Below are 17,002 nucleotides of genomic sequence, written 5' to 3'. Positions count from 1 at the left end.
ACAATTTTCTCTACTTTTATGTTTGACATTTTCTACAATGGATGCTCAATAAAGGGTGTAAGCAGGACATAAGGGCATAAGTGGTACAAAATTTGAGGCAGTTACAAAGCCAAACTCAAAACACAATATATGTCCTTTCATTGCAAATGCATTGCAGACGCTGATTACAAAATTAATAAGATGATGAATTAACAGATTTAAAAATAAGCACACCCCTGGATAATGCTTGCCTGAATCAAGAGGGAAATCAAAACTGTAAAATGTAATCACTAAATATTGACTTAGTTACCATAATAACAAGAATGCATGTCAAAGCTTTGGGGATTTTTGACCAAGACTGTACCTGAAGAGAAAAATATAGCCTGGAAATGCTTTTATTACTTAAAAGATAAATTGGAATCAATGAGGTAAGTATCCATAAAATAAATTTGAAGAACCATAAAAAATATAACTTTAAAAAATAGACATTAGAAAAATAAAAATGAAGATCAGTGAATTAGAAAAGATAATTGAACCAAGAAGGCAGAAGGAAAGGAAAAAAAATACAAAAACATGGTTGAGAATGGGGATAAAACTCTAGCTATTTAGTGAATGACTTTAGAAAAATAATGATTTCCCAAATCAACAAAACACAAGGCAGAGCATTGCAAAAGGCTAATACGTATACAAGAAAGTGAGAAAATATTTAAAGATCATATTATCTTTGCTACTTTCATTCCCCAGAATAGGAATATGAAATGGCTTTGTAGACAACTGCCAAGAAACATTTATAGAAAATTATTTTGTTAAATTTTTAAAAGACACAGAAAAATATGGAATGGTTTCAACACATTTTATATGTAGAATAGTGTAGAATAATTTATAGTCTAACAATTGATTAAGCTATAAACAGAAGAAAAATGTCAGGAACATTTCATTAATGAATGTGAATGAAAACTTCAAAACAAAATAATGACAAGTCAAATCCAAAACTATATGCAACTAACAGCACACCATCAACAACAGAGTTTATTCCAGGAATAAATGTAAATGCAATATAAGGATAGTTATAAGTGGGATTCTTTTTATCAATAGATCAAAGGACAAAACACATTGAGTCATAAATAAATTTCTCAAATTCATCTTATCTAATATTGATTGGAGCAACATCTATTTCTTAGAAAACTTGGAATTAGAAAGACAATGCTTTAATGTTAGGAAAAAATACACAGCACATATTTCAAATAAATAATGCCTTTAATGGAACCGTACTTAAATTGGAAGAACAAATAGGTTTTCTCTCTCCTGCTCATGTTTTTTCCCTATATGCCCTGCAGCTCTGTTACCTAGTACCAGAGTTAATCTGTGCATTCATTTCTGTGACCTGATGCTCTTACACTTTGGGGCTCTTATTAAATAAAATACAGGTTATTTGAACAAAAAGCACTGCCAAATGTGACAGTCAAATTGTTAACTAAATTTGCTACCAAGTGACTAATGGATAGGAATGCTAACATCATGGCTACACTGGGCCAAGGAACAATTCATATCTTGGGCAAGTCAGAGTGGGACATGGTGAGATTTCATCATGCTACTCTGAATGGCATATGATTTACAATTTATGAATTGCTTAGTTCTGGAATTTTCCATTTAATATTTTTGGACCATAGTCAAGGGCAGTTAAATGAAACCAAAGAATGAAAAATGGTGGACAACGGACGACGATTCTATGTTATGATACAATGTTAAATATCATTGCTTTGTCCATAGGAATACCCTGAGAGAAATTACTGGATTATTGTGTCAGGGACAAGATGGACAGTCACCAGGAATAGAATAAAATATGGATAGGAAGAGCATGAATATGTTAATACCATCTCATAGCAGTGTAATTGGGTTTATTACTGCTCTATCCAGACTCTGTGGGATTTCTATTCAAACATGACAAAATGATTCTATTACTCATCAGGAAGAATCAACAAGACAAAAATCATCACAATCATGTTAAATAGCAGAGTATTCTGATTCACCTAAAGAATTTGACCAAGGTTATTTTCTCCCAGCATTGTAGATCCATAATAAAAAATAAAAACTTGGGCTGAGGCTGTGGCTCAGAGGTAGAGGGCTGGCCTAGCATTCGTGAGTCACTGGGTTCCATCCTCAGCACCACATAAAAATAAAGTAAAGATATGTGTCCATCTATATCTAAAAAAATAAATATTAAGATAAATAAAATAAAAACCTTAACAGAGTACTTATTCTGTGCCTGGGGCATATTTCTAAGCTATTGAGGTATATTTATTTACTCAATTAATCATCTCAACAACTGCATGAAAAAGTCGACATTATTCTCCACTCTATGCATGTGGCACCTAGAGGTCAGAGTGATTATGAGACTTCTCCACAGTTAGTAAATGGGGAGGTGCAGTTGGAAAACCCAGGAAGTCTGGATTAGATTGCACGTGGAGCTGCCTGTCCTTGGAACCACCTCTGTACGTAAAGGTAAAGCTCTTCCGTCACTAACTTAGATACTTCTCTGCTTTCCACAGGGACCTGATGCCCAGGACCCTGGACGGGCAGATCACCATGGAGAAGACTCCCAGCTACTTTGTCACGCGGGAGGCACCCGCGCGCATCTCGGCCATGTCCAAGGACACCAAGCTCATCGTGGTGGTGCGCGACCCGGTGACCAGGGCCATCTCGGACTACACGCAGACGCTCTCCAAGCGGCCCGACATCCCCACCTTCGAGAGCTTGACGTTCAAAAACAGGAGCACGGGCCTCATCGACACGTCGTGGAGCGCCATCCAGATCGGCATCTACGCCAAGCACCTGGAGCACTGGCTGCGCCACTTCCCCATCGGCCAGATGCTCTTCGTGAGCGGCGAGCGGCTCATCAGCGACCCGGCCGGCGAGCTGGGCCGCGTGCAGGACTTCCTGGGCCTCAAGCGCATCATCACCGACAAGCACTTCTACTTCAACAAGACCAAGGGCTTCCCCTGCCTGAAGAAGGCCGAGGGCAGCAGCAAACCCCACTGCCTGGGCAAGACCAAGGGCAGGACCCACCCCGAGATCGCCCAGGAGGTGGTGCAGAGGCTGCGCGAGTTCTACCGGCCCTTCAACTTGAAGTTCTACCAGATGACCGGGCACGACTTCGGCTGGGATGGATAACACATATAATTTAAAAAGAAAAAAAAAAAAAAAGAAAGTATGGAAATATAATATATTTTTTTACCAATCGGTAGAGAAAAGGCAGTTTAATATTTGTGCTGACAATATTTGTTTCAGTATTTTTTTGCAATGAATGATTGTTCACTTCTCCTCCCCATCTTAATGTACAATCGACGTCATGTATTTGGATAAACAGAAAAGGAAACCTTCTCTCCTATAAATACGTTCAATTTTATTTTATGTTCTACATACCCAGTCATCAAGTATATGCATTTTAATTTCCATTAAAAAAATTTTGAAGAAAATCATGAGGGTAATCTCCCCCCCCCCACCATCCCTTTTCTCTCTCTCTTTAATACAAGATAAAATTATATCCTGATAAAATTAATATCCATCCTTGTGTTTTTCTCCCTTCTTCCTCAGCCACTTTTTTTCCCCATAAATCATTTATCATTTAATAACACTATATGTTTGCACATCACTTCAAGGTTTTTATAGTGCTTTCAGATACATGTTTTGATCCTTATAGGACTAAGGTTGGTATAAAAACATAGTACATGGAGATCATAATCTCAGATTTTACAGGTAAGGGAAACTGAGTCTCAGGGAGGTTAAATGACTTAAGGCCAGATGATGAATCCTGGACAAAATCCCATTTTCCGTTTGTTTTCTATTCTGTGCCACTTTTTTTCTAGGGAGAATGAGAACTAAACTTTCCAGTTTAGAAGTTAGTTTTAGGATGATCTGAAAAGGGATAGAGATTTCTTATTGCTTTCTAAGTTCCGGGCTAGCCTTATGGAATCCAGTATCATTACATAGTTGTACTCCAGAAAACCACTAAGACCTGGACACAACCTCTTTGGAGAGCCAGTCTTAGCTATTGACTGATCAAAATATTCAAAAATTTAACTGACCAATACTTGACTTGAGTTTGCCAGAAATCACTGGATTCTTGTATTTTGAGCTATCTTTTTTTTTTTAAGAGAGACCCACTTCAATTAGAACCTCCAGTACCAATCTCATTTTTCCTTCTCTGTCTTTGAAGAAAGAAAATCTACCTTTCTTTGTAATATCTCACTGTTAACATTGGAGCTACTACTAAAGAAATGATCGATTAACAGCTCATTGACAATGCTCTTATTTTTCATGGGTGGAGGGCTGATACTTGGTCCCTTTATTCTTTCTTTCTGCATTTCCTCTTTCTACCAATTATCACCTACTGCTCATTCACATTTGGAAAATAGTCTTAAGACATGCAGTTCTGGGTAAAATGGTGACTTTCCTCTTCTCTCGTCTGTTCCTCTTCTTCCCGAATTTAAATCACTCAAATAAATCAAGAGTTTATTAAGTGTATTCCTTTTGCTCTCTGAGTGGTATTAACAAGATTAGCATTAATGGGAATTAAATTGGTCTAGAGAGGAGCACATATGCGCGAAATATATAAAACATTTATAATTAGCCTGTCAGCAACGTTTTATTATATATTTAAACCCAAGAGGAAAAATGTCTTTTTTTCATGGAAGTTTCCTTTATCTGCCAAGATTTAAAGGACCAGATACTCTAGTATGAAAAAATATTGTTTCTTCTCCAATGTTGTCCGTCAAAAACAAACAAAATTAAGGTTTTTTTTTCTTTTTAAATATGCTGTGCAATTGTGCATTTATCATAAATGCTACATCCGGGGATGTAAATATCTCTTGAGAAGCCTAACAGAGGATTAAAATGAAGGAAAAAAATGTTTTAATTTTCCAGATATTTTGTCATTGTTCCAAATCTTTGGGTTTATTTGTTAATATTTCATTTATGGGAGTTAAGTAAACCCCAAAGCCAGGTCACCTTTTCTCAGTTGATGTCCTTCACTTCTGTGCCCTCAGTTTTCCAACACTTACAGCCTGTTTGTGTACTACTTGAATGTCGCTAGCAACAAGAAGATATTTATTTTAAACTCTCCTCATCTTTTAACTCATTTTGTCTGTGCTTCTGAATCTTTTGTGTTTGTTTGCTTGACATTATGCAAAAAATGACTTGCACAAAGAGACAATTGCATCTAACAATTGCGTTCAGTAACCTTCCTCTTTTTGTGTGGAAGAAATAATAAAAGATCAAAAATTGAGTGCTGAAGATCTCTTCTTACCCATAGATGTTTTTGTTCCTGTTATTTTTAAAAAGAATGACTACAGAACACTGCAGGAAAACTGTCAAACTTCTAAGATTTCTAGGAGAAGTGTTTGAAGTTATAGGTCTCAGCAAAATGTAAAATGATCTAGACTCACTATCCTTTAAGTTTCACCCATAATAGGACTGTTCCATTTTCTGCCTTCAATATGGTTGTTACTCCTGCTGTGCATGGAGTTGGTCTCCCTTTTTTTTTTTTTTTGTCTATTTAGCTGCACCAAATAATAAAATGTTTGGTCTTGAATGGACCGTTTTAGCCATACTTTCTCCAAGTCATCTTCTCCAAAGTCATGACTACCAACGTCCTTCAGTCTTCTTAGAGGTAGAATATCTTTGCAGGAGAATATCCAGAAAAGGTCTACAACTTCAAGCTGAACACTTTGCTTGTGAGACCACATATAGACATGGACAGCACATAGTTTTAAAGCAAGTCAATTTTGTTCTAACAACTGGGTATCAATAAGCTTCTAGAGAATGGGTATTTACTATTCTGGAAAGATTAATCCCACACTGTTTTTATTTCCCTCCCACAGGGTCTTCAAAGCTAGAATAAACCTCAGTGGTAATTTGGATCAAATATCCATTTCACACTCAAATCATAGATGTGTCTGTAAATTCTTAACTATTGATTTTGCAGTTAAAAAGGGGATACATTTCTCCTGAACACCCTCATCATGTTCTGCCATCTGAGACCTGTTACCAGTGAAGATTTCTTAAAGGCAATGTGAATAAACAAATGTGCCTCTAAAACAGTAACCCCTAATATTTATGTAACAGATGCATCATTTCACCTTTAAAAAACAGCCTCTCTCTACTTTCATTAGGGTCACTTTACAGAAGAGGGGAAAGTCAGGCTGAAGACTATGGTTAACAAAAGGAGTTTTGCATCCCAGGGCAAGGTCTGCATGTAAAGAGAGGCCAGGAGTGCTCCTAAACCTGATTTAATGCACACACCAAGCCCCATGACAAAGAATCATCTCAATCAAAATGTTAGTCATGCTGAGGTTTTCCTGGTTTAAAACAAGGTCAGTCACACACCTAGTATGTATGCGAACTAGATCTAAAAGCCACTTTCTAATTAATGGTGATTCTTGCAATTGCCATTTTAATGTTTCTTTCAGAAGTCACAATAAGAACAGCATTTAAGGTTGTGCTTTGCCATCAGGAATGTTAAAGGAAACTGAAATGGATTTTTACATTGGATATATAGGAGTAGCTCATAACAAATGGATAACTGCCTTTCTGTGGAGTGGAATCAGTCAGCTTGAGGTGAAGAAAAAAAAAAACACTCCAACAAAGTATTTCTAAAGGCTCTTTCAAGTTCATGTCTTGCAGTTTCTATTTGCCTCCATGACAGTGCAGTGACAATATTTCTTGTCACCTGAAAAAAAACAAAAGTGTGGAGAGAGAGAGTTAAATATCTCCACTTTTGTTAAACAACTAAATTCAGATGGGCGTGCTATGGTTACAGATATCCTCGGGTTGCTAAGTAATAACAGAGGAAAGCAAATTCCTGGTGCACATATCCTAGAAACGCAGAACTTGGTGCATAATTCTATAGAATCGGGGAGAGAAGAAAGTTATGCTTCCCAAACAGGAAGAGAGTTTCTGAAATTCAGTTTAATGCAAACCTCTATGTAGAAATAAAATTGGAACCTGTAATCATTGAAGAAGAGTGGGACTTTAAAATCCCAGACCTTAAGCTCTGTTGGAAAAGCGTTGGTGTTATTGTAGAATCTGTGGCCCTTGAAATATCTGCAACATGCAAAATAGATTTGCATTCAGCGTCTCCATTAGACGGGAGAAGAACATGAATAGGGAAATTATAAATCTGTTTGTTACATAATGGAATGTGGAAATGGCAGGTCTTCCCTTTAAGGCTTGAAAAAGGATGAATTTGGGGAAATTATGAAGCAGTGCAATGTTATACGCAAAGCAATAAAACGATGGAGTTTAGTTATGCCAGGAGGAAATAAAACTGTAAATAGAAATTGCTCCTTATATATGGATCTATTGTGGGATATTAGGAAACATTAGGATGTTTCAGGCTATAACCTGGATTTGTTTAGTTCAATTTCCAACTGTTCGTGATGTTCTTTTAACAGCTATATGCTCAACTACTCACTTTCCTCTAGTCTTACTGTCAAGGGAAAAAAAATGTGATGATAAATGGGGAGCATATGTTCTATTGTGAATTCTTTTTATCCCAAAATATCTGGGGATGATGTTTTAGGTAGATTTGAAGGAACAGATAGGATAAGATATGGTCTTTTGTTAGCTTTGCTGGGTGGTGCATGAGGAGGCAATGTTTGGTGCTTGGTGCTAACTTGGTCATTCTTAAGGTCCCTAGACTGGTAAACTATGGTCCATGTACTCCAGACCTCTCTCGCCAAAGCCACTTTACCGTAAACCTAGACTGTTAACCCTCACTCCCCACTAGGGTCTTGCTTCATTGCAAATGCAGTGACATTTCCCCCCTATATTCATACTTTCCTCACGTTCTGGTCCTTCTCCCACCCCATGCCCTGCTGACGACCAGTGATGATTGGCATCCCAGCCTCTACTGGCCTGCATTCTTCCCTCTCTTCAAGTGCGCCATATTTGGCGATGTGCATTTCCTATTCAGATTCCTGGGGATATCTCTGCAGTCCATCTTGAGCATCCGTTCTGAGTTTCAGCTCTAGAAAAAATCAGTCTCAATATCTGATATTAATACTCAGGGGGAAAAAGTCAAATAGATTTAATTTTTCCCAGAGGTAGTGTCATTTAGTTAATAGGTCCTAAAGGAAGATGGATGAAACAGAATATGAAAGTACTATGCACTTTTGAGATAGGAGATGAGAATGTTGTTGGAAGGGGCACTTACCTGGCTTCCAGTACCTACCTCTCCCCTCTGGACCTGGGAACCAGAGGCAGAAATTTGTCATTCCACTTCTGAAAGGTTGTCTGCCTGTGATTTGGGCAGTGACACTTTTCTTCCACCTGTTTCCCCAGAAAGCCTTATCTAAGCTCAGATTTCTTTATTTCAAGCCTGCAACAGCTGGTGAACCAGAGAATAGTAGGAAGCAAGGAAACTTTATAGGCATTTCACTGGAACTTCTCAGAAGGAACAAGGGCATTTGATTAAGGACCATCCACCAATACCTTTACAGTCGAACCTAATTCTTGTTTCTGACAACTTGATCTTACTCCTAAATCCCAGATCAGTTTTTCTTTGTTATAAATAGTCCAAGTAATAATAATCTATAACGGTATTACCTGACCTTTCTATAGAATGATTCAAAGCATGTTTCCATTGTACTTTAGACTCAAAACTGTTTCCTTTGTCCTTTCCTTCTAAATTAAAAAAAAATTGATATGATCTTTTGTAGCTCTTTCCCATTTCAAATAAACCTAACTAAATTACTTAATAAAAGCAACTTTCTCTCCATCTGTCTTGCTTCCATTTCTCTTCCGAATAAACTTTTACCTTTCAATATTTTCCCATATCAAAATCCTTATATCAAAAGTCTTCTTACATATTTTTTTGTATTCTACCTTGCTTCTCAATAAGACCTGTAATAGTTACTTTTTGTAAGAATCTGGTCCAAAATGATACTTTACTTTTCACTTTAAACTGCTTTGTTTTTAATCCAACTTTTTTGTTGTTGTTGTTCATCTTTTCTCCTATCATGACTTTGCATTTTAGGAATAGTTCTCTTTAGAGAAAAGTCTCTCCTGCTTCCCACTAGCCTTCAACTCTATGGGATTTCAAAGTTTCTTGTGACTGTAGCATTCTTATCCCCTCTGCTGTGCTGAATTGGAAAATCACCAAACAGCACTGGCTTCCCGATGGTAGATTCCACAGTGAAAAGGTCCAGTTATTCTTCCATCTAGACATAAATAATGAGCTCTTTTTCAGACTCTTTGGCCCTGGCTATCTGATGAGGCCATTAATAAAAAGTTATGCATCAAGAGGATGATAAATTCTATTATCCCAAGCCATATATAATGAATACACAGAAAAATTGGAAACAGATCTGTTTTGACCAGCCTCTGTCTTCTGACTTAGGTTGCAAATCTCCCACGTGGTTGCAATGCCCCTCATCTGTTTCCTTCATCATTCTTTCAATGCTTGCTCCCAGGTACCTTACCATTTGGGTCTCTGCTTGTTCATGTCCATTCCTTCCTGTGATGTTTTTATTGTTTAATGGCCCCCTGTTCAAATTTCTGCATCCTGACTTCAACATTATGTTATGGCCCTTATTTATGCTATTGCCATGATGATGTTTTCCTGGAATCTAAAATTGGACTATTTACCTGTCCCTGATACTCACCCTCTACATGAATTCTTCTCTACTTATCATACATAGTAGTGAATAAAACATCTTCATATGTTTATTAAGCTTATGTGGCACTCTACTCTGTATTTATCTTGAAAGATGAAACCATGGCTTACCTATATCACTTTCTAGGTCCCACCTCCCTTTTAATTTTCTTAGATTCACCAGCTCGAAATGTGCCCTCATGATAAAAGTCCGTGGCATGTGGATAGTCTTGTGAGTAGCTCTGATTTATCCACAGAGAGCCAAATCTTGCATGAATCACTCAACACCACTGACCCTTAATTTTTTTTTCATTAATTAGAAACAATAAAGAAGAGTTTTGGTTGTGCTGTTAAGTTCTTTCCAACTGCAACAGGTCTGGAAACGTTTATGAGAGGGGCTGTCAGGAATAATTACTTTCCTTCTGTTTTTTTAAATTATTATTATTAAATCAGTCACTCTTTCCCATAGGCTACTGGAAACTGTGACCAAAAATTTTGCTTTTATTACTAATAATCAGTGCTAGCTGACCACAGACCTTTCTAGAATGTGACCATATCTGTCAATGTTGTAGGAGTGGTTACCACCATTGAATGGTGTGTTTCTTCCTACTTTTTTTCTGAAGTCTTGACATTATTCCCCTTCCTGAACACTAATGTCCTATCTTTTCTGGCTTCTGAAACAGTTACATACATATATTTTTTTTAAAAAAATCCATAATAACAGTTTCTAAATCAGGTTATTTTAATCCATTCATTTTTGGCCCTTTAATTTGCAGACTACCCCCCACCTTGAATAGTAAAGTATAGCTATAAAGAAACTCATTCATTCTGTGTTAACCATCACTTCTTTCATGGCTTTGATCTGGTCAAGACAGACTGTGTTTTGTTTTGTTTTTGTTGGACATATGCTATTTTCTGTGAATTCTTATGCTCTGTTTTTTCTGCCATTTGCACCATTTCCTGGTTATACAGAAGAAAGAGAAAGGAATCTTACCTTGTGAATCTTCTACAGAGTATACACCACTTATAATCATCTGGAAATGAGGACTGTGATTCTTGTCTCTGATCAACCACACAAATGCTCCCTGAGTTTAGAATTTGCCAGAGATCATCAACGAGTGACTGGAAAAGTGAATATCCACTGCTTCATGACCCGGCCTCTCTGGTCCTTAAATTAGACTCAGACAGCTTTGTTGCTGAAATTTCTTAAGATTCATGCAGTCTTCTGAACTCCATTAAAAAAAAATCCTTTCTCCTTTTTTAAAAATCCATGTAAGATTTACCATTGTAAACTTTCAGTGTAAAATCCAATGCACTAAGGTCATTCAGGATGTTGTTCTAGATCCATCACCTCTATCCATTTCTGGATTGACTTCATGGGCCCAGACAGAAACTCCATACTAACTAATCATTCACTCCCCATTCACTCCTCTCCTGGACCTGGCAACCACCATTCTCCCTCTGTCTCTGTGAATTAACTACTCTAGGTACCTCACATGAGTGGGATCATGTAACTTTTGCCTTTTGTATATTCATTTCATTAAGCATGAGGTTTTTAAATTAATCATGTTGTGGTATGTATTGGTCTTTCCTTCCTTTTTAAGGCTGAAAAATATTCCATTATGTGCATAGACAACATTTAAAAAATCCATTCTGCCATGAGTGAGTATTTGGGTTATGTTCATGGCAATATGAGCATGCTGTAGACTTATCTTCCCAAATGTTTGCTTTTAATTCTTCTGGGCCCATGAGTTTTTACAAGTTTTTACAAGTCCTTGTTTTACAAGGACTAGAATTTGCTAGATCATAGTAATTCAGTGCTCAAGTTTTTGAGAAGTTACCAAATAATTTTCCACAGTAGCCAGGCCAATTTATATATCCCACCCTCTCAACATCTAAGGATTCCAATTTCTTTGCATCATCAACAACATTTCTTATTTTCTGTTGGTGTTTGGTTCTGACTTTGTAATAGCTACTGTATCTTCATGGGTCATGAAAGATAAGGATCCTTTTTCTCTGTTCCTAGTTCTAACTCTGTGTTCCTGAATTCCCCTTTCCTCTTGTAATTCTACTTAGGGACTTTATAACTGCTATTTTTTTTAATGGAATGTGAATTTGATTCTCAATCTCCTGGCCCTTTCCTTTCCTTTCTTTGTCTCTTAGATAAACTCAGCACCCCCCACCCTTTTATTTTCCAACAGGAACCATCTACTCCTCTACCTTCTTTAATTTCAATTGCTTCCTTCTTCCAGACTTTCCATGTCTTGGTAATCCTCCTGAACATTTACCCTGAAAGCCAAAGGTGACTCCATCTGAATGGATCCTGCTTTCCCAGCTCATCTGCCCTTTCCCTTCTGGATTCTTGAAACTAACCATCTCATACCTTTTTGTCTTGTCATCACAGAAAACACAAGTCCAAGGTGCCAACACTTATTAGCCCTCATGCACATTTTTCCCACCTACTGGAGAGACCATGCTAAATCACATGTCATTTTGAGGTATTGCCAGATCCTGGTTTTGCAAGTTAGGGGCACTCTCCTATGGAACACTTGAGTGACCTTGCAACCTGCTCCAGGCTATGGCTGAATGGTCTAGGTCTCTGACTCCCAGACCTAACCCCACAGGTTCCCCTAAGATACCATTTCCATACCACTTTGGCACAACATAGTGATCACCATAAACCCTAGGCTGGTTTGCCAATCTCAGCTTGATCACGTATGCAGTGAGGTGCCAGTTTACTCAGTTATGATTTCTCCCTTGCCTTGAAGAGATAAGCAACAATGAACTTGAGCCTACTTAGGAAGATCACTGTACATAAAAGCAAATCCAGTTCATTGTTTTCAGTTCATAAAACAAAAATATCACCCTGAACAAAAGGATCTTCCTGAATGTGTGCTGCTTTGGAGGTTACACAAATGCAATCAGAGTGAATTCAGAACCATCCAGGGGTCAGAGATCAATTCTGCCCTTTGATGGGACATAAAAGGCTTAACCTTAAGTAGGCAGCTGCATTCACTGTGGCCCCTGCAGCCTTGACATTCTGCACAGATTCTGATACAATCATCCCTTGTCATCCATGTTCAAAGACCCCCAGTGAATACCCTGAACTGCGGACAATACCAAACCCTATGTATGCTATGTGTTTTCCTATATGTGCACACCTATGATAAAGTGGAGTCTATCAAGTAAGACACTAATATCAATAACTGGTAATAAAATAGAATAATTATAACAACATGCTGTAATAAAAGTTAAGTGAATCTGTACCTCTCAATGTCTCTTAAAACATATTATTATATATATTTTTTATTTAAAGAAATCATTTTATGTCTTAATTTTGTCATACTTGAATCACCAGCACACGACCTTGGAAAGATCATTAAGTAAAATAAGTGTGACTTTAATACCCGCCATGTAACGACAGTTGTTCTGATGACCGTGATGGCTACTGAGTGACTAACAGCAGGAGACTGGATACGGTGGATGCAGGGGACAAAGGGGGGGGGGACGCATATACTGGGTGGGACACAGCAGGACTGTGCAAGATTTCATGGTGCTCTGCAGAGCCGCATGCAGTTTAAAACTTGTAACTTGTTTAGTTTGGGAACTCCTCATTTAATATGTTCAGGCTTGAGCTGACCATGGTAACTGAAACCTCAGGAATTAATTCTGTAACTCAACTCATATTGTGATTCTGTGTCCAAGCTTCCAACCCTGCTATTGTGCTCATTAGCTGAGTTTTAGCTCTTCTACCCCACCTCCTCCAGGATCAGGATCAGCATGTGTGCCCACATTCCTCTCTTTGGCCATACCCAAGATACCTGTTTCCAGGTCTCCCTTGATTTTATCTATCAAGGCCGATTAGAAGATTGGATAGTAGTCTTTTAGTTCAATTCATCTAACCACCTGCACGGTCCCAGAGCCCTCTCTGCTGATTTTATTCTCTTAGAGATCTTCTCGGTGGTCCATTCTAAAAGAAAAGCTTAGCTATAAAGAAACTGGTCCATTTTTTTTTCTTCATATATTTTTTAAGGCAAATCCATTTTTTTTCCTTTTAAATTGAACATATTGCTTGTAGGAATCGAAGAATAGCTCTAGCAACTTTGGTTTCTCCCAATTTAATTGGTAGCTGAGTGGTTGCTGCTTTCCCTGAAGGATTCTCTTGGAGAAGTCTCAGGTTCACCTCGGGCACATAGGTAGCAGGGCTCCTCCTGTCTCCTGACTTCCACACACGCAGCGGGGATTCACTCTTCACTATCATGGAATAAAGCTCACGCTTCATATCCTTTGCCCACAAGCCCCTTCCAGGCCCCTTTAGCATATTACATTTGTATTTTTGTAATTCTTTAACTCCTAAGACTGTCAGAGCATCTGTCTTCATGGAATCCTTTACCCCCTTCTGCTTGTTTGGGGACACATTTGCCACACCACCAGGATGTGATTTCTTCCCCCATTTGCCCCCTTTCAGTTAGTACATCAAACTCCACCCTCCCCTAACTCTACGGCTGTATCTCCGGCTCCTGGTTCTCATGCTTATCATTTGCACCTGGCTGATCACTGTAACTTGACAAAGGGAGGCTTATGGATTGTGTGAGAAATGAATGATAAACCACTGCAATGGGACACCATTTCTGTCTGCTCCATTAAAAAGGAATGGTAATGATACACTTTAATTTTAGCTGGTAGTGCCAGATAAAACTGATGAGCATAGGCCTAAACCCCTAGTGATTTGGGAAGCTAGATATGGCCATAAAACTCACAAATCACCTAGCACCCTATGTTTAACATAAATTTTTATTACTGATAGTGAAGATTATTAGTAAACAGGATGGACTTTTGGGTTGAATTCTGGACTTACCCATTTCTAGCTGTGCGGCTCTGGGAATAATACTTAATTTCTCTGTGCCTCCGTTTCTAACCTGTGGGGGAAAAATGATGATAATTGCACACATCCATAGGGTCATTATGAGGAATAAAAAATGATGTGAAGTATTTATAACAATGTCTGGCACACAGTAAACAGAATATGCTTTACCTTTTATATTAGCTGTTTAATGGGTGTTTGTATTAGCTCCGGTTTCTTGGTTCTGTGAAGTGAATCTGTTTGCATACATATTCATTTATTCATATATTTTTATTTTTCTATGCACTCGCAGACCTCTTAACACTGTGCAATTCAGGATAATTCCATAACATTTTAAGATTATCTGACTTTGAAATTAGAAGACTCTTCAAAGACACAGTGGAAGTTTCCAAATCCTCAAAGTCTCTAACAGCTAAGTAGAAATTAGAAGGAAAGAGGAATAATTTAGACTTATTGTTTTGGTCAGTTTGGGCTGCTCCAACAGAATACCATAGACTGGGGGATTAATGATAACAGTTCTAGAGTTTGGAAGTCCAAGATCAAGGCACGGGCAGATCTGTTGCCTGGTGAAGGCCTTCCTCCTGACGGCCGGCCAGCCAGCCATCTCCTCGGGTGTTTGCACATTACAGAGGGACCAGTGGGCTCTGTGAGTTCTCTTTCTTAAGGACAGCAATCTCCTTCATAAGGGCTCTGCTCCTATTACCTATCACCTCTGCAAAGCGCTACTTCCAAATATGATCATCCTGGGGATTAGGTTTCAGCACATGAACTTGGGGCAGGGCACAAGTATCCCATCTATAATATCCATTGATGGAGTCTGATGTCATCATTGTGTAGTTTGTAGACTGGTTTACCCCAGTCTCTTGTAAGCACAGATGAGCTCCGTGAACAGGGATATTTTTCCACTTTCATCCCTGAACACTGCTAATCGCACCTACTTTCAGGGACACTTCCTCGGTCATACCTTTGTAAAAACATGACAGATTATTTTCTTTATCTGGAAAATTACTATTTCAGGAAGAGTGCCCTTCTTGACAGAGGGTATGCCATATTCCACTTCTACAATCTTCTCGTGAAGAAACAATTTTCATCCGCATTTTATCTTCTTCTTAGAGGAAGGATGATGATAGGGCTCTTGAGCATGCACTGATTTTTCAATGGATAAGCTTTAGGGAAAAATAAACAATAAGAGCTGATTCGTATCCTAGCAGGAAGGTTGTTCAACTTAACCACTATCAAAACTGGCTTCCTCCAACTGGGTTGCTCTGCTGATCAGAACATTTTGAGTTCATGGAATACATTTCTGTGCACAGCTGCCAAGTTTTAACGTGAAGAAACTGGTCTTTAGCAGCAATGGCACGAGATGAAGATATTTACCATGAAATAGGACTGAAAGACTATGAAATAAAACTTTACAAGTCTCCTGATTTTATAGACTAGGACCCCGAGTCTTTTTATATATCAATCAAATCGCTTAAACAGTTTTACCTTCCCTGACTTTTCTTCAATTAAAGGCTGTAATTTTTCAAAGATTCATCTGGGCTTCCGAGGGCCTTTTGTAAATATATTAGGATTCATAATAAACAAGGAAATTAATAGCTTCCCTTAATGGTTTGGTTTCATTCGTTCAATTGAGCATCTTTGTTTATTTTCTTCCCACTGTAGCGGAAAGGGACCTGAAGAAAGACCATTTGTGGTGGTGGCTGTTAATTTGATGCAGTTTGTTTTCTTATATGTGTTGAAGCAGAAATCATGTTTTTATGTATGCTATATTAAGGAAGCACGCTATTTGAAGTTCCAAGTTTAGGGTCTGTACTTAATGATCATTAATATTTTTTTAAAAGTCTCAGTGTTCCTCTAAAACATTTTTCAGATGTCTGAGTCACCCAAAAGGGAGCTTTTATGTACTTCAAGTTGTGGAAATAATTTTAGCATCCAAATTTTCCCCACCTGAGAGAACTGACCAGTTTATTTCTCAGCAGAAATACGGTTTCTTCTTCTGCTTTATGTCTACGGCTCTGGACTATTTCCTAGGAAAGCCATGAATTGCTCTTCCATTCAGAACATTTCTCTGAGCATTTTCTCAATTTGGTAGCCTTTTCTTTAACATTCTGACGCTTTATGTTGAAAACTATTCAGTGTATTTACTTTAATAAAACTACCAAGAAAATCATGGACCATAACAATAAATAAAAATTGGAAACTTAAAATGAGAAAATCCCACTTTAAAAGCATTTTATTAAATTGCATACTACACCAGGTTTTCCTTCTTTGAATGTTTGTTTTCTATGATAGAAGTTAAAAGAGTATATTCTCACAATAGTTTATTTTATTTATTTTTTTTTTATTTTATTTTTAATTTTTTTTTATTGGTTGTTGAAAAACATTATAAAGCTCTTGACATATCATATTTCATACATTAGATTCAAGTGGGTTATGAACTCCCAATTTTACCCCAAATACAGATTGCAGAATCACATCGGTTACACATCCACATTTTTACATAA

General features: G+C 37.8%; 1 protein-coding gene across 1 annotated transcript; it reads left to right on the top strand.

The window, feature by feature from the left end:
* The first annotated feature begins 2,442 nt into the window (after positions 1 to 2,442).
* LOC107159507 (heparan sulfate glucosamine 3-O-sulfotransferase 3A1) lies at positions 2,443 to 3,213 on the top strand. Its single transcript, XM_015506098.2, has one exon. It carries the CDS (start codon positions 2,536 to 2,538, stop codon positions 3,148 to 3,150), a length of 615 nt encoding a protein of 204 aa, XP_015361584.1. The 5' UTR covers positions 2,443 to 2,535; the 3' UTR covers positions 3,151 to 3,213.
* The last annotated feature ends 13,789 nt before the right edge of the window (positions 3,214 to 17,002 follow it).

This window comes from Marmota marmota, unplaced genomic scaffold (assembly GCF_001458135.2).
Source record: "Marmota marmota marmota unplaced genomic scaffold, marMar, whole genome shotgun sequence".
Classification (NCBI taxonomy): Eukaryota; Metazoa; Chordata; class Mammalia; order Rodentia; family Sciuridae; genus Marmota; species Marmota marmota.
The sequence above is the reverse complement of the archived record's forward strand: the minus strand, read 5'-3'. Positions and strand labels throughout refer to the sequence as shown.

Coding starts and splice junctions, on each gene's coding strand:
- LOC107159507 (XM_015506098.2), top strand. CDS start 2,536: ATGCCCAGGACCCTGGACGGGCAGATCACCATGGAGAAGACTCCCAGC.